The sequence below is a fragment of the Zootoca vivipara genome, chromosome 7, assembly GCF_965207765.1.
Source record: "Zootoca vivipara chromosome 7, rZooViv2.hap1.1, whole genome shotgun sequence".
NCBI lineage: Eukaryota > Metazoa > Chordata > Lepidosauria > Squamata > Lacertidae > Zootoca > Zootoca vivipara.
The window spans coordinates 52104506-52126327 of NC_142590.1; the positions used below are offsets into that span (position 1 = coordinate 52104506).

Consider the following 21822-nt stretch of genomic DNA (forward strand, 5'->3'; position numbering starts at 1 on the left):
TTGCTAAACACTTTTCCAGCTGTCTTGGATGAGTGCAGCCTAGACTGCAATGCTACCCAGTACAAAGCTGAATTGTTGGTGTGAGTGGCAGTTTCTCTCTGTGCCTAGGAAAACAGAGAGGGAGAGGAAACCACTAGCTTCTGGCTGGAAGTTCTTGACAAATAAAGTTAAATTATATGAAACTTCAGCATAGGCTTTCGTTCAGAACACAAAGCATGGGCCACTTGCAAAACAAAGTAAGGCTACAGTCTTAACCCAACTTATCTGAGCGTAAGCTTCATTGAAATCAATAGGACTTAATTCTGAGTAGGCATGGTTAGACTTCTGCTGTAAGTCTGGGTTTAATGGCATTGAACAGCTTTCCTCAGCCTGGTGTGCCCTTCAGTGTTTTGAATTCACTCCCATCAGCCCCCGTCAGCATGACCAACAGTCAAGAATGAAAGAAGTTGTAGTCTGAAGCATTTGAAGGATAACAGATTGGAGAAGGGCGACTAAGAAGGTAAGGAAACAAGCATTTGAGGCAGAAATAAATCAGAATTTCCTGCTGTCTGTATGCCATTTACAGGTTTTTATTCAAAAAGCAGCAATTTTATTGAGAAAATAATAAATACAGTTTAATATAGCTTACATATCATAAATATGCAAGAATGCCATCACCCTGAAGTTTGATTGGGCACAGATAGGTGGCACTGTGAATGATGAAGGGAAGTGAGCTGCGGAGGGGCAGTTGGAACAGGCTGCAGCAGCCCTGGACCACTGGCTGCATTTTAAACTGCAGGCTTCTCTGTGGCTTCCTTCAGCAGCATCAAGTGCTTGGAAACCCCACAAGAGATTTTGACAGGAGGGTGGAACAATCATGTGATACAATAATAATGTCATGTGCGTGGCAGGTGGGTTGCTCTCCCTACTTGTCAAAGCTAGCATGTGGGTTGGGACCCAAAACACTTGCCCACTCTTGGTGTAAGAGGTTAATGGGGAGGGAATGGAGATGGTGGGGGGGGAATAGGTGGGATTGGCAAGCATCTTTATGTATAGGCGGCTGCTTCATCAGCAGGAGAGCAAATCTACAGGATGACTATGCAGTTTTTGTCCTGTTAGATCTCTGTCTTCAGGTAAGAGAGTGTTTGTGCTGATTGCAGTGAGTGGTACTGCTTGAATGCTAGTTGAGTGGATATAGCTGGAGTGTAGATGCAGAATCTGATGTGTACCAGGGTATCCCCAAAGCCTTATGAGGAATGGTTGAGGGAGTTGGGTATGTTTAGCCTGGAGAAGTGAAGATTGAGAGGTGATATGATAGCCATATTCAAATATCTGAAGGGCTATTGCATGGAAGATGGAACAAACTTGTTTTCTGCTGCTCCAGGGGGTAGGACCCAAAGCAGTGGATTCAAATTACAGGAAGGGAGATTCTGTCTATACATGAGAAAGAACTTTCTGGTGGTAAGACCTATTCGACGGTGGAATTGACTACCTCAGAGGTTGGATGGTCAAGGATATGTTAAGGATTTCTCAGCTATGATTCCTGAATTGCAGGGGGTTGGACTAGATGACACTCAGGGTTCCTTCAAACTCTATAATTCTAAAATTCTAAGACACTGAAAATGAGTAGGGAGCAGGCCTGTGAAAGCCAGGAAGAGGAGAAACTTGGTTTGGTGGGTTCCCTCTGAGTGAGAAACAGCATAAGGAGAGTTATGAAGTTACTACCTTCCACCTGAAAGTGTGGGATGTGCCTATTGCTGGACATTTGTTTAACTCTGGCCCTAATTGCCCAGCTGTATAGTGTGACATTGGATGATGGTGCCAGGATGTGTCTGGGTGGGCAGCTAGGAAGGAGTTGTGAGTATGTTTCCCCAGTTTCAGTGGTGATGGGCAGGGGAAAGTATAGCTGGAGTTGAGTGGCTGACTAGGAATGTAGCTGGTCTATTGACCGCCCTGTTGCCCAGTGGCAGAGCCACCATGGGACTGTTTTAAATGGTCATTGGTCCAACACATCAGACAGGGCACACTTGATGTTGGATTTAGCCCAAGTGATATGAAGGATAGATCAAACATTTTTGGGGAGGGGGGATGCAATTCAGTCTCTTGTCATGGTTGGAACATTAGTAGTCATGGTGGTGGGCCTGTTTGGATGGCCCACTCTCAGAGACTAATGGAACTAGAGGGGTTCCTGAATTCTTGAGGAATTCCTAAACACTCTGGACAATCCTGTTGATGCCCTGGTTTCACTATGGGGTAGTGAGATGAAATGAGTGGTTGACATGAGCTCTCCCTGAGCATCCTCTTTGGCATTGTGGAGCCAGGACAGCTCCTTGGTATTCTAGAGAGCTTCGGGATATGAAGCAAGCAGAATGAAGACTAGAGCGCAAGTGACACAAGTCTCACTCTGAAGTTGACTGAACGCTGGTTAGTGCAGTAACTGTGCCAACTGTGTGGCAGTGCATGCAAGCTGCAAAGAAGGCTCATTCACAGCTTGCATTGCATTCTCTAGTCTTTGGCCAGTGGAATTATTTCAAACATTCTGGAGGTTACTGACTTCCACTGTGGGGGAAGGACCTCTGGAGCATTAGAGGACCTACTGTGACCAACTGGCTATATATTTTGAGGATAAAGTCACTTGACTTCAGAGTGACCTTAATTCTGCGGTTATTGCAGTTCTAGATGAAATACCCAATGCCATAGTCAGTGATGTTGTGAGATCAGTTTCAGCTGATGCAGTCTGCTGGTGTAGACAAGGTGCTGGCTATATGCCTGACCATGTGTCCTCTTGATCCCTGTCCCTCCTGGGACACTCTGAGGCCAGAGTGTGGTTAGCACTGACGTCCGTAAGGGGATGGTGTCTACTCCCTTGAAAGAGACTGTGGTTCAACCTCTCCTGAGGAAAACCAGGCCTGAACTCCTTGGACTAGAATATCAACCAGTTGCAACTACCTTTATTGGGGAACGTGGTGAAGAGAATTCTGGTAGGGCAGCTGCAAGCATTATTGGATGTCATGGATTATTTAGGTCTGTTCCTATCTGGGTTCAGGCCTGACCATGGGATTGAGTGTCTCTTTGTTGCCCTGATGGATAACCTTTTCGAATAGTGGGACAAGGGGAGTGCAACTTTGCTTTTGCTTCTCGCTCTGTTTGCAACTTTCAGTATCATTGACAATGGTATCCTACTGGACTGACACTGTCAAATGGGAATTGGAGGGCACTGTATTCCTATGGTTCCTGTCCTACCTACAGGACAATGCTTTTGGGGAGAGTGCTTTGTGGCCCCTTGCACTTACATGAAGCAGCATGATACTATTCTTTCCCCAGTGCTATTTAATATTTACATGAACCTGCTTGGAGCTATCATTAGGAGTTTGGAGGCAATGAGTTATCAGTATGCTAATGACACTTCTACGTGTTTTTAAATAACTATTTTAACTGTTTTTATACTGAGGTTTAATGCTTTATTTTATACTTACGACCATTTAGAGGTTTTCTTACAGTCAAGCAGTATTTAAATTTTGTAAATAAATAAAATAAATCTCTAACCCCATGCCCAGAATACATTCTGGATTGTCCTGCCATCTCAGTAAAAAAAAGAAAAAAAAGAAAAAAAAGTATTTAAACACTTATAATTGTTGAACTGCCCTAGAATATGCAGAGTGGAAGTTTCCAGTGTTGGGAGGAGTGGAAAGTTTTTAAATTTCATAATTAAAGTAGAAATTGGTTTTCTATTCTTTGACTGTCTGTTGAGCATTACGGCCAAAAATTTCCATGTTGGATGCCAAGTGTGTAGACAACTAAATAAAAAGTTTTCTCTCTCTTCTCTTTTCAGGGATGCCAAGCATCTCTTAATCTTGGGTCACTAGAAATCCCCTGATTTCTGGATACTAAATCTGGAAAAGATTATTCTGGAAGACAGCTAATAAAATAAGTAAAATATGCTGGCTGGGTTGTGCCACTAGAATGTATTCCAGGTGGGCCACTAGTCCCTTGTTATAACATGCTTTCTGAGCAGAAATATACTGTAGATCCCCAGGATTCTTGGTCTCAAACTGAATCCAGTCCATCACTTAGTAGCCATTCTGATTGCTAACTTGGACCAGCAGTCCTTTCTTTTTCATGGATACTGCACTTGTCAGTGATGCCTCATCAAAGAACTGGAGTTGCAGTAGTGATGCATACCCAGACAACTGGGGTTTCGGAGATCCTTTTTCTGTTCTCTTTCTCTCAGGTGTTTTCAGCATGTTGTTTCCTTTGCTGCTGTTCCTGGGGAACGGATGGATGATTGTTTCTGCCACCCCGAATGTGTCTGCCATCCCTGTGAAGTTGTGGGCCTGTCTGCCAAAAGGAGGAGTAGCTGAAGCAAAGTTGCTTTGTCACATGCATGGATTGTACGCCAATGGATCCAACCCTGGAGTGTTCCAGAGCTTCTACATGTTCCATGCCATCTCAGACTCAGTCAGCTGCCACTGGAGAGACATAGCCAACTGCACCCTCAAGACCAGTGGAGAAGTTGGACATTTTTGTTACAGCATGCAGACTGCCAGTTCAAGTATTCGCATTCCTGTTTCTTGCCGACCTTTGCCTACACACCTGGATTCTCGTTCAGCCGGAAGCAGCAGCATCCAGGAAGGTTCATGCGATGTTGCCCTCATTTCTGCTGCTTTATGGAAACCTGGTGCACCGCTGCATCTGCGAACTGTTGTTGGAACCCAGAACACTAGGTTTCCTGGAGATCAGTTCCAGCTGTCCTTGATTTCACCCTCCGGAAATAACATCACACGCCTGATCGTTAATTGGGAATCAAAGGAGTGGGAATTAAAGGGAATGGACTTAATTCGACAGGGGCCACCAGACTGGGTGGTGCCAATCAGGGGGACACACTGTGACCAACAAATGTCCTCTATTAGGTTTAAATTTTATGGTTATGTTGCCATCACGGAGGAAATAAGTGAGCAAGGTTCATACCGGGTAGAATTTGGCTCTCAAAACAAAACAATTCTTACATTTAATCCCCTGATCACAGACATCCTCCCACTTCGCCATTTGACCAACCCCATCGTCGGGTCTCATGTGTTGAAATTAGATCAGCCTGAACAAATTGTCATGCACCCCCAGACCTCACTAAAGGAGGTGCAAATTCATTTTGAGGGGTTGAATGTGTCACAGAGAGCACCTCAATGTGCTCCCTTTCTCGGAGTCAGCCACAGAGGTTGGATGGAGTGGGTTAAAATGTGGGATGGAGTACATCATGGGGAAAGGGTTAAAAGAGAGCTGATGGATTGGCTTGGGCCCCTAGGAGCAGGTCTTTCTTTCATAGATGCAGCCAACATAGAAGTCTTGGCTAATAAACTTTCATATTCCACAAAACAAATAGGGAAACTGACCGGCCCATTAACCAAATCTCTTTTGCAGCTCACAGAACAACCACAAGCTATCAGTAAAGTGCTTCCAGTCTGGGAAGCAATATTAGAAGAGGACAGCACGTTGATAGTGTCTGGAATCCAGTCCCTCCAAAGCAATGTTTCATTGGCTTTAGCATGTGAACAGGCACAAGCAATCACACAGAATGTAGTCATGGGAATGATTCGAGAGGCCAAGGCGGGAAACATTCCCATGGAGGTGAGCAATTTAATTCGGCCAGAGCTCACTTCAGGAGAAATAGCCTTGGAGGCTTGGTGGAGGTTGCTAAATGCATCTTATGATTCTGCCCAGAATATGCTGCGGTTATTTTTAATAACCGTAGAAGCCACCCAGATCATCCCAATCTATCCAGTGGTCCCCTTGGGATTCCAGATTGACAAGGATTTGGTCATGTATTCCAGGGACTCCAATAGGTGGGCACGGATGAGGAATGGTGACTGGCAAACAGTTAATGTGCAAGGTTGTGTGAAAAGGGAAAACTTGGGCTTTGTATGTGATGACAACAGTTTAGAAGAACACCATGAATGCTTCTCTCCTCAGCTTGTAAATAGTTCCCACTGCTCTTTTGATGTAATCCAAGAAGAAAGTTCTACTGTTGTGTATACTGGGAAGGGATGTATTTGTGTAAGAACGCCATGTGAGTTTGTAATCATTAATGGTCTGGTTATCCAGCCTATGCTGCCTTATATTAACCGTTGTTTTTGCAATATTAGTGTGCTTGTAGGCTGTGATTTCCAATTTCGGGTACCTGTTTGGACTGTGCAGCACATGAAGGCTTACCCCTCTTTGTACCGAGAAATCTCGCCTATTTCTCTAGGCCTTGGCCTTTCTACTCTGAAAAACCTGCTTTCTCACCCCTCCCTGAAGCAGGAATTGTTGAAAATCAAAGACATGGGTGAAAATGCTGCACTTGAGATTCAGCATAGCAATAGGGAGATTGCCCAGATTGTAGCCACAGTTAAATCTGCTGGAGACCACGCCTGGTGGGAGGTGCTTCTTGGATGGTCTCCAAGTTCAAATGGAGTACTAAATATTGCTCTCCACCCTATTGTGGTGATTTTATTATTTCAAGTGGCGCTAGTGATCAGTTTGTTGCTGCTGGTTGGCTGGATGAGGCGGCAAACACAAAGACTTTATGATTTAGAGAACCAGATACAGGCCGCCAGAGGAAGTTTGTGATGAGAATACTTGCCAGAGCAAACACTCCTTTAATGGAAGGACATTGCCAGATACCACAATTGTGATTTTAAGCTTCCATCATGTCTGTTTATGGTTGCTAAGCTGACATGGTCTAGCAGCTAAGGACAAGGTGCTTGACCTCCAGAACTGTCACATTATGTTGAATGGCTGTGAAGAGACAGGAGCACATACTGTGTGTGTGTGTCAGTAAGGAAAGCCCAGTGCATGAGATCCTGTATAAATGGAATGGCTATGCTCAGTGTTAGAAACTGAGATATGAAAGCTAGGAGCTAAATGGCACGTTAATCTTAGGTTATGGGTGCAACAACGGAATGTCTAGGCACGCTTTTTTATAGCGAGAATACAAAGCTGAAAATGAATGAACTGCAGCTAAAATCTTATGTTCAGTTTTCACATAGTCTAGTCCTTCCCCTGCCCACCCCCCTTAATATTCTTAAGAGGCTCTCTTCTTCCGTCTTCAGAGAGTAGCTGGAAGTGCGGAGGCAGAAAAAGGTCCTCCTTCCCTTCCACTCTGCAGTTTTAATCTGAAATTTTAGGCGCAGTACTGCACCCAGAGCTCACTAACTGCTCGAGCTGAAGAAATTCCCTGTTGCAAAATGCACCTAGAACAATGGGAGTTTCGAACACTGGCTATGCTTGATAGCCAGTGCCATGTAGAGGATTTATGCTAACACGGGGCACCTGCTCTACACAGCTATGACCTATACATGAATAACACAAGCATAGAGCTGGGGGAAAGGGCAGAGCCTAACCCTAACTATCCTGCACTACAGAATCCTTGGATTCAGACTGTTGAATGGGAGTCATCCATGCTGCTGGCATTTATTGAAAACACACCTATTTGCTCTGCATTTCCTGATCATTAACACTGGATCATACAGCTTGGAATTTTTAATATGTGTGCATATAAAATGTTTTTTTTTATGTTTTTATATTGTAAACCACTTCAATATTTTTTGATAGAAAGTAGTCTAGAAATTTTTTTAAATAAACAAAATACTCTGCCTCCAGTTGCAATCTATTTATCTTGAGTGTGCACACAATCCCACACACCCAGCAGTAGTACTTTACCTGGGAAATAACCAGGATCATTTGTTTTTATTTCTCTAGGGGCTTTGTACTCTGAAATGAAATGAGCTTAGAGCCTTATTAATTTTTTCTTCTCCAGTTGCAGGACAGTACAGAGAATGGAGCTTAAGTTGAGATTCCATAATGCAAGCACTGTAGGATTCATTTATTTCTCCTGTCCATAACTTGCCTGTTCCTTGGGATGTTGTCTCATGGTCTAATGTCCTTGGGAAACGTTCCAGACATTCTGGCTATCTCTAGCAGTAGCATGCACTTAGCAGCGCCTCCTGTTTTACAGCCAATATGATTGGTTGTCTGCCAAAGAGATATGCTTTGCCACCTGAGAAGGTCTGGGACAGTACCAAAAGAGCACAGTGGCAGCTGCTCTCATACACAAACCTGAAAATAATATACTTGGAAAAAACAACAATGGGAATTAATATTTTTCTGAAAAACTTAAATAAAAATAAATCCTAGGCATAAACTCATTAGCTGTTGACCCTTCCTGGTAAGTTCAGTTCTGGGAATTGGCTGCTGCCTCATATGTTTGTGTACAAAAAGCAGGTAGCGGACTGCTAACATGTGGCCTTACTTTAATGGCAGTGAGTACAAATTGAAATAGATGTCCTGCTAGAACGGTGCTTGCTCCTCTGTAGTCTTTGAAAATCTAAATTCGATCCCCAAACGCTTGGGACACCGAGGTTCTGCTCATCAGGCCTTCCTACTGTATTGTGTCTTCTCTCCATGGATTCACCTTCCTTTATGGCTTCCTCCTTGGGCTGCTTCTTCTGAGTTTCCAAAGTGCTGGTCATAAGAAATGCCTTATGAAGGGATATTTTTTAAAGACATTCCATTTATAGGTTAAAAGGGAAATTGTGTAAAATGCATAAGTGAGACAAAGAGATGTAAGTAAGAATGACATGGTGGAAGTAGTACAGTACTCCATTTAGATATAACTAACATGATTTGGTGGTCAGAAATGCATCATGGTTTGAGGAGTAATGCCTCATACTACTAGCCCCCTCCAGGTGTTCTACTCTTGCTGTAAAAGCAACAAGGGAGTGACAAGTGTGTTAAGCTCTTGCCATTGCCATCCTTCTTGCCTCCATAAGCTGCACAGGGAGAGTATCTGGAGCAGAAAGCCTCCTGAACTCATGGAAGCTTCCTACATGATTTAGCACTCCAATTTTTTCAGAATTCAAAAAAAGAAAACCCCCACAGCTTTTTAAGAATATTACCCTTGTAGAGGGGAATATGGACAGGGTGATCAGAACTTAGCATTCTCATCCCCACTTGCATGTTGTTATTTGCACACATGTAGAATGTCTTAAGAAGGCTATTCTAATGCAGTAAGTCTCCAGTTTGAATTCTCACCTGAGCGATAGGGGAACCCTCTGTTTTCTCTTTGTCTCTCCCTCTGCAATAGAGAGAGAATAGTGTTAGCCTACTATGCAGGGAAGTTTGAAGGACTCCTGAGCTCATGCACATTAAAGGCTTTGAATGCTTGATACGTGCTATATAAATGCAACATATAATGTGAAAAAGGTGTTCTGTCGGCTGGATCAAGTGTTGTAAGAAAAACATACAATATATTGGGGAAAAGGAGGAAAATAGATCCAGCTGGATTAGTGCAGATCCCTGGACAGAAATATTCAATTGGCAAACTACCTTATAAAAATAAAATGTGTACTGATGCCAGATATGGTAACCACAATTTTAAAGATTTAAATGGGCTCAGTCCATACTTTGGGGGGTGAGCAGTGTGTGCTAATTTTAAAGGGTGAGAAAAATGCAGGCATACTGTCATGCCAGATGTTTGAAGAGCTGCATCATTTAACAGTAAGTTATTTCACAAAGCACAGTGCCACTTGAGTAGAGGACATTGTCAACAGCAGCTAGTCCATCAGGAAACAGATCATAAGCACTTTAAAAAGTATATTTTAAAAAAGCAGGTTCAGTTCAGAACTTTTGGCATTTAAGTCTATAGGGGGATTACATGTATTTTAGACTGCTATTGTTGCAACCTAAAGCATGTCACTGTCTGCTAGACTGTCTGGTGTTTACCACCGGGTTCTATTCACTTCAGTGGGGCAATGATGGGGCAACGTTACCGAAGCCAATCTGGGTCTGGGATCTTCTGCATGCAAAGTTGATGCCGTACCACTGAGCCACAGCTCTTCTTCCATTATCTTACCCAAAAGCAAAAAGGGGGCAGGTAAGGTACCAGAATATAGGGGCTGCCCCAGTAAAGAGCAGTGGGAGACAGTGCTAAAAGGCTCCTGTGTGAAGCAGAAGGATCTCAAAAAGCATGTTAAGCATTTCATGTGAGAAATGAATTTCTGCAGAGGTGGTCAGCAAACCCTGAAACTGTAAACTGGGCAGATTCTAAAATACTCCTGTGCAAATGGTGATTAAAAGCGGCACACTAGAAGAAACATTCTATGCTACGGTTTTGCTACCTAACTTCTGTGTTACTTCCCATAAGATACATCTTGCCTGGGCACGCATAGGTGTAGTGAATAAAGCATGTGACTTTGCACAAAAACTCAGAATCTTGAGTGTGCTAGTGGAGGGAGTGATTAGATTGCTGACCAGAAAATCAGTTGTGGGGATTTGGTTTGAAAACATGATCAGCCTCAGAGGGTCACAAGTCTCTTATCACCCACTGCACTTGTAAACATTGTAGATATTATTGTCCTCTTTCACTGTCGCCCCCCTTTGCAAAATTTTCTTCTCATGAGGTTTATACTCAGAGGCAGAAAAGGTACATGTGTCACAATAACTTGAGCTGTGTAATACTGTGAAGTATGCAAAATGGGACCACCATAGGCAGGCCATACTCAAACACTGCCTCGTTGAAGCCAAGTCTATACTTATTTTTTTTCCAACTTGGAGGAAAGTTCCACTCAGAGGAAGAAGGAGATGGCTGACCACAGGAGGATAAGCAAGAGAGACCCAGTAACTGAGTAACCTTTTTACTGGCCTTGCTCCAGTGCTTTTAGAAACAGTTGGATGTAAACAGTTAAGCAGGTGTAACTTTTCCTGGCATGAACTTAATCAGCTCTTTAAATATGTTTTTGTGTTGCTGCTAAAGTCATAGGAGCAAGACCTCTGGGTATAGGACAGTATATATTCAACAAAATAAAAATAAAAATAAGGTGGCTGCACTACTCAAAATTCAGCTTTCAGTATTTAGCAAAGCCAGCCCAGTGTCAATATGGAAGGAATTGGAACCAGGGTTTCTCTCAAGGAAAAGTCTCATTGAGTTCCAGTCTAAGGATTGTGTATATTATTTGTATAAACATTTCTGTACTACCTTTCGGTTTTAGAAATATGGTTAATGAAAGCAAGATCACAGCAAAAAGGCAAGTGACTTTTCCAATGAAAGGTAATCTAGGCATGAAATTCAAGGTGGGCTAAATGCTGACTGTTCAGTCCAACTTACAATTTACAAGGAAGTGGAACAGGAGCTGGAGGAAATGAGAAAAGAGACCTGAGCGGAAGCTAGTATAGCCCAAGGAAGCAGAGAAGAAGAAGACTACACAGAAGCACTGTAACCTGTTGCAATCAGCCAAACTGATTACTAGGAAGTACTTGGAAGTACTGTCCAGGATTAGCAATAGCCAAAGAGCAGTGGGAAGACTCTATATAATAAAGTTTTTTTAAAAAAATAAAATAAAATAGCAACAGAACCTTCAGACCAAAGATTCAATGTGATGGCAAGAAAGGCGGCTGCCAACACCCAGGGCTGGTTGGGTACATGAACCAAGTTTAGCATTTGTTGGCCAAGGTGTGGCTGAAGAAGCTGGAGCAGCTGCTGGTGGATGGGCTGCAGCATGAGCATCCTGAGCTTGGCGGCACTGCTGGACCTCCCGGTTGGCCTCTGCACTGAGTGCAGCCATGATTCGCTGCACCAAGATAAAGGCTCATCTCAGGCTTCCTTGAGTAGGAGTGAACCCCCTGATTACTGAGAGCAACGTGGACAGGCTCCTCAGAGTCAATATCCACCTTTCCACTGGCCCAAGAGCTACAAATATTTACACATACCGTATTCTCTTTTTCTGTTGATCTTCAAGGAGGTAGTGAGTCAAAATTCAGCAATTGAACATATGCAAAAGTTGCTTAGCTAAGCTGGTAAAGTTATTGAAGATAGACCGCAGAGTTATTTAGCATGAATTTGTGCACCTGCGGTGTATTTTGATTTTACTAGTGGCATGAGCAGATGGCTCCCACCACCTTTCTTTTGACAGTAGAAATGTTGATTGTGGCTTCAGTTTCCTATCTGCCAAAGACATGGTGTGTGTATGTGCGTGTGCGTGCGTGCGTGTGCAGATAAAATCTCAGACAGAATGAAGGAGGAGAATGTTCTCAACGCTAATGCTCTTAAATGAGATCTTGTCCCGATCATGATGTTGGTGATGTGGGCACAGTCTGTTGGGAACTTGAGTGAGCCTCCCTAGAGCATTTTCACAATTGTTATCCTAATGCTGTTTGCTGACAGTAGCAGAAAGCCTCCCTTCCCCACTCATTTTATATAGTCAATTTTTAAAAAAACCTTTCATCTTGTGTCCTTGGAGCCAACCCCTGAATCGCCTTATGGGCACAATGTTCCTTTGTGTTTGTGCTGCTCTCTGCTTCCTTCACTCTTGTTTTGATTACTTACTACTGCTAACAGCTGCTTTCCGAGTTGCTGTGTTAGCTTTACTTAGGATGACGGCTGGTCTTGCTTTCATCTGCTGAAATGGGTGAGGCTTTTAAGCGAGTGCTAATTCCACAGGAAACAAATCCCCCTGCCATCTTCGGAATGCAGGGTGTTGCAACAAAAACACAGTTGTATGAATATGGGATTTTCAGAGAACTGGATGAAGCGTTATAGGCACAGTAACCATGCAGAACACTTGCAGCCTGATTTGAAGCATCTTATTTAAAGGTAACTTTCATTGATTTCAATGAGAAATATTGTTAAGTGTTAGGATCGTGTGCTTTATAACTGATGCCAGCTTAGGACAAAGTATGAACTTTTACCGGAGACTTGAGCAGTGTTGCAGATTTTGTTTGCAGTGCAGGTGAGATAACAGTCCCCAAAATTCTGAAAATTGTATTTTCAGAAAAGGATTCCACATTGAAACCATAATACCTCTAACCTGGAAGCCGACAAGCATGAGATGAGTGTACTGTATTAGCACTCTCCTGCTTGTGATTCCCAGCAATTGATCTTCAGAGATACCTGGAACCAGGATCCTGAAGGTAGCCATGATCATGAGCCTTAAAGTTGCACCAAATGCTCATGGAGGTTTGACATGCACTGTTTTTCATAGGGAAAATTAATGCCTCAAAGTGGTTGGACCATGTTTGTTCTACTTAAATAGCTAGCAGTCGGCAAGCTTTAATGTTGTTTTGGGCTTACTGAAAGGAACAGATTTGTATGCAGCAGAGACAGCAGATTATATTGTAAAGAAAGTGAACAGGGGCATAATTGTTCTAAAATAAAATACCCAAGCCCCACTGCTCTGATGGAGTTTAAAGATGAAAGAAGTCTAATTGGAAATTGAGTGACTGTGTATGTGCTTTATTATACGCCTTTCCATGCCAAGCTTAATCTCAACCCTGCACCAGATGCTTTTTCCTGAACGTCTTGCATTCATTTTTTATGCAGGTATTAAAAACCGGATTCACTTCATTACTTTCAAACTACAGTGAATAGTTTTTCCTCTGTGTGTGCCATTTCCTACAGTGGAAGTGTGGGGAAGAGGGCCAAGGATAACACTGCCTGTGAATGGGGTCTCAGTTTCCTTTTATAAGGCACTAAAGGGGAGCTCTCTTCACTTGTTTAAAAGCATGCTGTTTTATTTTTCTCACTTCTTTCACATGATTTCACTATAAATGAAAACAAATGTTGTTTGAGCAGAACCTTGGGAGGCACCTTCTTTGATCCTTAACATAGATAAATGTATAGAACTAAAGCTCTGAGCAAGAAAAGAGGGGATCCTGCATTTATTTTTGTAAATACAGGCAGAAGCAAGTGTTTGTGCTTGCATGACACAAACGCACCCACACTTTTCCTCAAGGATCTGAAATGCTCTTAAGATTGTTCACTCTGTCTCACACAGTCACTTTTAGTACTAGAGTTGGGAGGATTTGGGTGTCACGTTTTATTTTTCTGCGCTTACATCTGTAGCTTTTTATATAGCCATATGATTGCTTTCCTGCAACTTCCTTGATCTCTTGTATTCCAATGTAGAACTTTTCCATTAACTGAGTGCTACTTAGCACTGTGAGTTCTTAATGTATAAAAGTAGCAGGATCCAACCCAGCTGATATAACTGAACTCTCCTCCACCAAAGGCAATAATGTTCAGTTTTCTCTAGCTGTTTTAAGGAGTCTGTGTGAACGAATTGAGAGTGTTCTGTACATTTCTTGTATGAAGTAGCATTACTATTATTATTAGCCTTGAACACAGCTTTCAAAACCTCTCTTTGGCTCAGATGCGTATCTCCAGGAAACACTGAAATGACTGCATGGAAACGGCATCCCTAAGGCAAAAGGATTAGCATCCAAAAGCCTGCCTCTCCATCTATTGCAGGGGTCGGCAAGGTTTACCTCGCCTGGGCCGGTTCACTCCAACGGAGATCCCTCTGTGGGCTGGATTGTGTGCACGGGTGAGCGTGCGCAGATGCGATTTCCAGCACCATGGAAGCGAGCCCCCGTGCCGTGCTGCACCAATTTAGCACAGCGCACAGGGACTCGTTGAGCGGGCGGCTCATTTTGGGGGCGGCTCGTGGGCCGGTTAAACGACCCTTAGGTTCCCTACCCCTGATCTATTGCATACTTCATTTTTGTTTCAATTTCTTTAACTATAATAAGACGTTTTCTTAATTACACCCCCCCACACACACACACATTTTTAACTTAATTGCTCTAATAAAGAAAGAAGGGCTTGGGCATTAAGTATTCCTGCTTGGCCAGGCATCAGAATTGAGGCAATGCTCACAAGAAACGGAACTGCCAATTATTTGCATGAGTTGGCACACTTCTTGATTCTGGATGAATTCAGTGAAAAGCCATTCTTACAGCTATTTTTCATCATGATGGTGATGCATTTATAACAAAAATAGATACAAAAGAATAAGAGTGATTTCTCATGGCGAGATTCCTCTTCAGGGTTATGTCTAAGTTTTCTAAAAGGGTGCAGTATGTATGGCAGGGCCTTAGAAATTCAACTCCCTGTGTTTTTATCCCCTGCTATTTGCTTCCTGGGTTAGACATTCTGGGTATGAGTTACAGGTAGGTAGCCGTGTTGGTCTGACGCACTCAAAACAAAATTAAAAAAATCATTCCAGTAGCGCCTTAGAGACCAACTAAGTTTGTCATAGGTATGAGCTTTCATGTGCATGCACACTTCTTCAGATATGGGTATGGTTAATCATAGAAACAGGAAGAGATGGGAAACTAGCCCATCTTACAGTTCTATCTGGAAACTTTACAGTGATAGTTTGGCTGCATTGACCAGGGTATGGAATGTTATTTACTTACGAAATGGATAGCTTGTTAGTTGGTAATGAGCTAGGATTCTGTAGAGAGCATTAAGTATATGTAAATATGTTTTCCTTCTCTTGATAAAATGACATGTTTCAGTTGTCCACTCTGAGAAATTCAATTTCAATAACTTACTTTACCCTTAGTTTTTCAGCTGGTAGATCTCTAGGAAGAAAATCAGGTAATATCTATAAAGGAGGAGTTATTCAGTGATATAGCCTTTCCACTATGGCCTGGGCTCAGTGCCACCAAATCATTTTGCATCAGCAACCAGCCGGTAGATGTTTCCTATTTCACCTCTTTAGAAGGCATAACACTGGTTTGAATATTCTTAGAATGAAATCATTTAACATAGCAGACAAAAGGATAATATGATCAGTTGGCTGACTGCTAAAACTAAGGACTCAGCTAGATTGGTAAAGACATAGCATTTTATATGCAGGTAGTGCTGTGGGTTAAACCACAGAGCCTAGGGCTTGCCAATCAGAAGGTCGGCAGTTCAAATCCCCGCGACGGGGTGAGCTCCTGTTGCTCGGTCCCAGCTCCTGCCAACCTAGCTGTTCGAAAGCATGTCAAAGTGCAGGTAAATACAGCGGGAAGGTAAACAGCGTTTCCGTGCACTGCTCTGGTTCGCCAGAAGCGGCTTAGTCATGCTGGCCACATGACCTGGAAGCTGTACGCCGGCTCCCTCGGCCAATAAAGTGAGATGAGTGCCGCAACCCCAGAGTCGGTCGCAACTGGACCTAATGGTCAGGGGTCCCTTTACCCCTTTACCTTTATGTGTTGTATATGCATTATAACACTGTGACACCAGATGGCGCTGTAGAGTCCCATTTTTGCCAATACGATTTCTCATACAAAATTTACGTTTTCCTGAAACTCTTCTCTGATGTGTCTAGATCCAGCCCTAGGAAGGTCAGACTAGAAAGAAGGCACATTTCTTTAATAGGGAATTTTGATTTTGTTCTCATCAGTATACCACTGCCCAGATACTAGGGACTGATGGCTTAATGGCTGAATGTTTTCCCCAGCATTATAGCATATCTTGTAAGCTTGGTACCATTCTGTTGTATCTGATAACAGCTTCTGCCACAGGGTTAAGTGCACAACAGTTGTATATCAAATGTTTTGAATTTAAAAGTTGCATACCTGGCCATGAGCTACCTAACACCTGTGCCACTAAGTCTGATCAATATTTTGGAATCTTGCACTGAGATTACAGTATTTATAAGGCAGGTGGGCTTATAAATAGCAGTGAAGTCTTCTGCATGGTGTTTGTATGCTGTCCTTCAGTTTTGTTTTACTTTGTTTTGTTTGTCCTTCAGGGTGTATATGTTGATTATTATTATTATTTAATTACAATTGACTCCCATTTGCTCAGTTAGGTAGGGTGAGGGTAAGGCTTGATTGTCGTTCTGTACCAAGACAGGAATGCACAGCAGATCTTCTTGTTATTGCTCCTTGTGCTTGGATCAGGGTCAACATCTGCTTACAGTAAGAAAGTGCTCAAGTGATTTTGGCAGCAAAAAGGAGGATTGGTTACAACATGTTGAATACAAATAAACCTAAGCTGGGTGTCTGAGCGCATGGGTGTCTCAAAACATTGTCGAAAGTGGTGTGATCTCAGCTGAGCTGGAGAGGTTGTGACTCCAGCAAGTAATCAGTCATGCTAGCTACTTCTTGACAGCCCAGTATATGATTGAAATTTGATAGCTAGCCTGTGTCTTTTGTCTGATACGGTCTGTGTTTAGTCATGCAGTGTCTAGTTGCAATTTTGTGCAGGATTTATTAACTCCTGTAAATAAATGAAGTGTGCTGGGGACCCAGTAAACACATGTCAGTTCTAGAGACCTTTCGATGCCTGTCCTTCTACGGATTCCTTTTTTGACCTACTTCTTCGTCTGTACAAATATATAGGTGTTCAGTTTAAGTGCATTGCAAACACCTTGGTTTCAAGCTGCTTCAGAAGCAAAGTGAAACCGTGTCTGTATATACCAGTATCTGCTTCCCTGAATTCATACAACCTCCTGTCTTATGAATGCAAGTGAAGATTCCACTCTTAAGTGCATACATCCATAGCCTAACCAGCAGGGATGGTGCTCTTAAGCTAGATGAATTTAAGTACTGTAAAGATTCAATTGCTTGACTATTAAAGCCTCCTTTCCTAATTAACATTTTTGTGTTTGACAAACAAGCTTTTGCTCATTTGCTTCTTTTGATTCATGTGCCTTTCCTCAGGTGCTTCTTTGGCGGGGATGTTGAGCAAAGGACCACAGTATTCAATCACTGAGAAAATGGAGCGTCAGCCCCCAACCCTTTTCTGCTCCTAGCTAGCTTGTCTGTCATGACTGTTAGTCCTGCAGGGTACAGTGCCTGTGACATGAGCTCCATCATTCCCGACCTGCGATGACTATGTTGTTCTATGATCTATTCGGAAGTTTTATCTGTTGTTGTGTTAAGCGGGTTTTTTTTAAAAGAGTTTGAGTGCTCCCCATTACTTTTGTAAAAGAGTGCTCACCTAGCCTTTTAACAACCAAAATGTGATTAAAACCAGAAGCCTTATCCTACCCCCTGCAATAGTTTCCTACCTTTGCACTCCATAGTATTTGAAGGATTGCTTGCAATTATATGAGCATGCTCAGGCATTCAGCTGTAGAGGCCCATCTCTGTTGCCCACCCAGGACAGATGTTAGGTTGATGTTTACCAGGGACAGGGCCTTCTCAGCTGTAGCCCCGTACCTCTGGAAATCACTTCTCCATGGAATATGTTTGTCCCAATTTCTGTTAACTTTTGGGAGAGAGCTTAAATCATTTTTATTTCAACCCAGGAGGGTGCTTGTGCCCTGAAACCTGGTTTGTTGAAAAATAAATAAAGAAACAAATAAATAAATACTAAAAACAGGTAACAGAAGTAGAGCTGTGTGCCCGTGGTAAAACTCTCAGCAAAGCTTCCCAGCAAAGTTAGCTATTCCATTCTGGTACTGGATCCATATCGGCATGAGTATTTTTCCAAAGACAAGTATGCATGTGTGGCAGGTGGGGCTGTTCTAAAAGCCTTTACACAGCAGAAATAAATCTGTGGGGTTTAAATCTGTGGTTTAAAGTGATATGATACTGCAGATGGGGTCCCAAAGGCAGCTTTGAGCAAACAGTTGTCATGTACGTATGCAGTCCTCAGGTAACTGCTGAATTGTAACTTCTCCATTCATTTGGATCTGAATAGAGACAATTGTTGCCTTTCCCACTACAGGTATTGATTACAGGTGCTAGGATTATTGTGTTATCACCAATTACTGTTGCTGTGAAGGGTCAGTTTGCATGCATTTTAAGGTCTTGTACTGAATTCTTGCATTACTTTACTGTTCAGCCTTACATTTATTTTCTTTCACACCAAATTGTATATGCATCTGATGAAATTGGCTCTGGTCCATGGTAGCTTATGCCACAATAATAATAATAAAGTATTTAAGGTGCCGCAAGACTCTGTGCATAGAATGAATTTCAATGGATTCTCTGCGGCATTCCCTAAGTTGTGAAATTTCATCCCCACAGTGGTATGTCAGGCTTCTTTGCTATACAGATTTCAGCGAATGCTGAACACGTACCTCTTTACCTTTGACACCTGAGCTAGGTGTTTTCAGGGCCCACTCTGTTCCTGTGATTGTAATCTGTTTTAATTTAAACATTTAAATTGTAACCTGCCCTGGGACCTGCTGGTGAAGGGCAGAGGATGATGATGACTTCATCATTGCAGCATATTGAATGGCTGTGGGCTTTTAAGGCTAAAATCCAAATAAATTCTATTGAAGATATTGCTCAAAAACAAAAATGAAGAGACTTCTGGGTCAATTAGACATAAATACGTAGGATGGTACTATGTGTTAAGAGCAGTTCTGATATTCTGTTACTGTTTTTCATATAATGCAGCTTGCTGGGGCAGCAACCTGAAGATGACTCTTGGGGAGGGGACAACTTGAGGGGGAGGATTTTCGGCAGAAGAATAGACTAAGAGGAAAGGGTTAAGCCCTCCCACCCTCTGCTGGTCTTGTGCTTCAAACTGTAGCCTCAGCAACTGCATTGAATAGCAAATCCCTCAGCATATAGAGAAACAGAAACATCTCTTTGAGCGGCAGATTACATGTGGTTTATGTACATACAAGTAGTCTATTCCTGAGCAAACCCTCACATGGACAAACATAATGTATGAGGTGGATACTCAAGGATGTGATTGTCAGCAGTTCCCATGATTGTAGTGACTGGAAATAGTGCCACTGTGATTATGGGGAAAGTTGCTGGCCATAGTTGCTCTTTCCTGTATCGTATCTTGCTCCTCCATGCGATCCATTCTTAAGGAAGGTCAGGAAATGGAATATGTATGTACACAGCAGATACAATGTAAATTGGTCTTAAGAGGGAAGGTGATCAGGATATGGAAACATTCTGTAAAATGCTCAACACACTCTGGAGATTGCGAGCCCCTTGTATTTATGTGGAGGGGAAATTTTGCAGAGTTCTGTGCTTAATGACAGTTCAGAGGTTAAAGTGATTGTCCCGTGGCATCTGTATTTTTCATAGCTTCCTATTCCTTTCCTTATACAACCTTGAGTGGCCCATGCTCCTCAGCCCTTGAGGTTGAGGACAGCTGTCCTTGCCATCACATCCCAAGACTGTGAAAATTGGCACATTGCCATTGGAATACATTGGCCTAGTTTGCATTGAGTGCAGAGCTTGTGATCCTAGCACAGATTCCCAATCCCTATCACCATGGCCCATTGACCCTTTGGCCTTCTAGGACTCCATAGCACAATGTGTCCCTGCCAATGCTCTTTAACATTTTCCTTCTCTTCCTTGAAGGCTAGCAAGGAACAGCCTGATAGGGGCCCTTTTCCAGACAGACGTGGATGATGCCAGAGCTATGACAGGGCCTGCAGTCTGGGCACTGAAGGGTGGTGATCAGTTATGCAACAGCCAAAGGAGGAAGTACCTGAGGTCAGGGAAGAGGAGGAGGAAGAGGAAGAGGCACTGACTGCAGTAGGTGGAACCTCAGACCCAAATGAAGGACCAGATAATTCAGCACCTTCTATCAGCTACACAGGTAGGTTGGAGAAGCAGGCTAATGCATCCAACACATTTTAAAGCAGCAATAGGTGGCTTTTACAGTGAGCTCAGTAGGCAAATTTGTCACAATATGACAGATTCATTCTTTTATGCTGATTCCCCACACCAAGCTAGTTGTCTCGGTATCTCTTTTCCTTTCCACAACACTCTTTATCTCTTGTCTCTGATTCTGGTTTTTTGTTTTTGTTTTCCTTTTCTCCCTCTGTTTAGACATTCACCCCTTCTTGCTCACTCCTCCCTGCAGATGTCCTGCAGGCTCAGTTCTGAGCCTCTTCTCTCTTGCAATACTCTCTGTGTGTGTTCGTTTTGTACTTTCAGTTTGAACCTGCCACCTTTACGTGACTCCTGTATTTATTCTTTCCACCCTCTTTTCACTTTCTGTCAAGTCCTATGTTTGAACATCTCACTGACATTTCCTTCTGTGCATCTGCTGATGTCTCTGAATGGCCATGGTGACAATGGGATTTCTAGTTTCTCCATTCAGCCTCTCATTCTTCCCATGCTCCCTTTCATTGTCACACGCTCACACACTACATCCATGGGGTGATATTCACCTCCTCCTAATGCTCTTCTTATAGCCAAGCTATGGTCATTCTGCTGATGCTTTCTCTTACTGATGCTATTGGTCAGGTACTTGGCTGATGTTGTAAAAACTATCCATGGTTTCGACAGATATCTATCAGGCTTAGATAGGACTTGGATTTGGCCCACAGGTCACCAGCTGGTCATTTCTGGTTTGGACTTCTGCTTGTCGGCTTCCCTTTGCTTTCTCATATGCGAGACAATTGGGAGCACTCCTACTAAGATAATATTTTTGCCTCTCTTGCTATGATTATGCCTCCCCTCATCTTAATGCCCCTATGCTGCTTTCCTATCACTCCTCATGCAAGGAATTCTCACATTTCAGGTTAACGTTTTTGTCTGTGACCCTCCTTCATCTTGCTCTCTTCTGCTTATTACTCCCTCTCTGCTGAAGCTCCTCTGTAAACTGCACTTCCTTTGCATCTAATCCAAGCCTCACCTTGATGTTACTCCTCAGGCAAGAAATAACTGATGCCACCCACATCCTGTCTATCAAAGACAGCACCAGTTGCTCTGAACTCCCCTAGCACAGGGAACCATGCAGGTAGTCATGCAACAGGACACAGATGGTTTAATCAGCCTGGACAGGAATTCATTACTGTGTGTTCTGTTGTCTCTCCTCTCTGTTGCTGTTGAGCTAGGGAGTTTGCATAGCAGAACTTTACGGTGTTCACTGCAAGTGAGCAAAACAGGGTTAATAAATTTTGTGAAAACTGTAGAATATGGTGAGTGCAAACAAATAATTTTCTGTTCAAGGGGGAGTTCAGAGAATACTGGCTCAGCTACCTGCGTACAGCACTAGTTGGCTGGTGCCTGTTACATCACAAACCCACCTACCTCCCATCCCTGGTTTTCTTTCTCAGCTCTTAAACTGATTGCCTCTAACAAAAAAAAATAGATGATGAATGAACATTT

The 21822-nt window shown here is 42.9% G+C and overlaps 1 protein-coding gene across 7 annotated transcripts in view; it reads left to right on the top strand.

Annotated features, from left to right (window-relative positions):
* Window positions 1-21822, top strand: part of PPARD (peroxisome proliferator activated receptor delta) — a 51001-nt gene that overhangs the window by 15573 nt on the left and 13606 nt on the right. For 3 of the 7 annotated variants that reach the window (XM_088674223.1, XM_035122211.3, XM_088674225.1), the window contains one exon: window positions 20062-20302. In XM_088674223.1, the coding sequence (XP_088530349.1) occupies window positions 20167-20302 (136 nt within the window). In that variant the 5' untranslated portion in view covers window positions 20062-20166. Of the gene's footprint in view, window positions 1-408; window positions 500-4210; window positions 7614-12481; window positions 12602-20061; window positions 20303-21822 lie in introns of those variants that run through there. The other 4 variants (XM_088674220.1, XM_088674222.1, XM_088674224.1 and 1 more) reach the window with 4 other exon arrangements.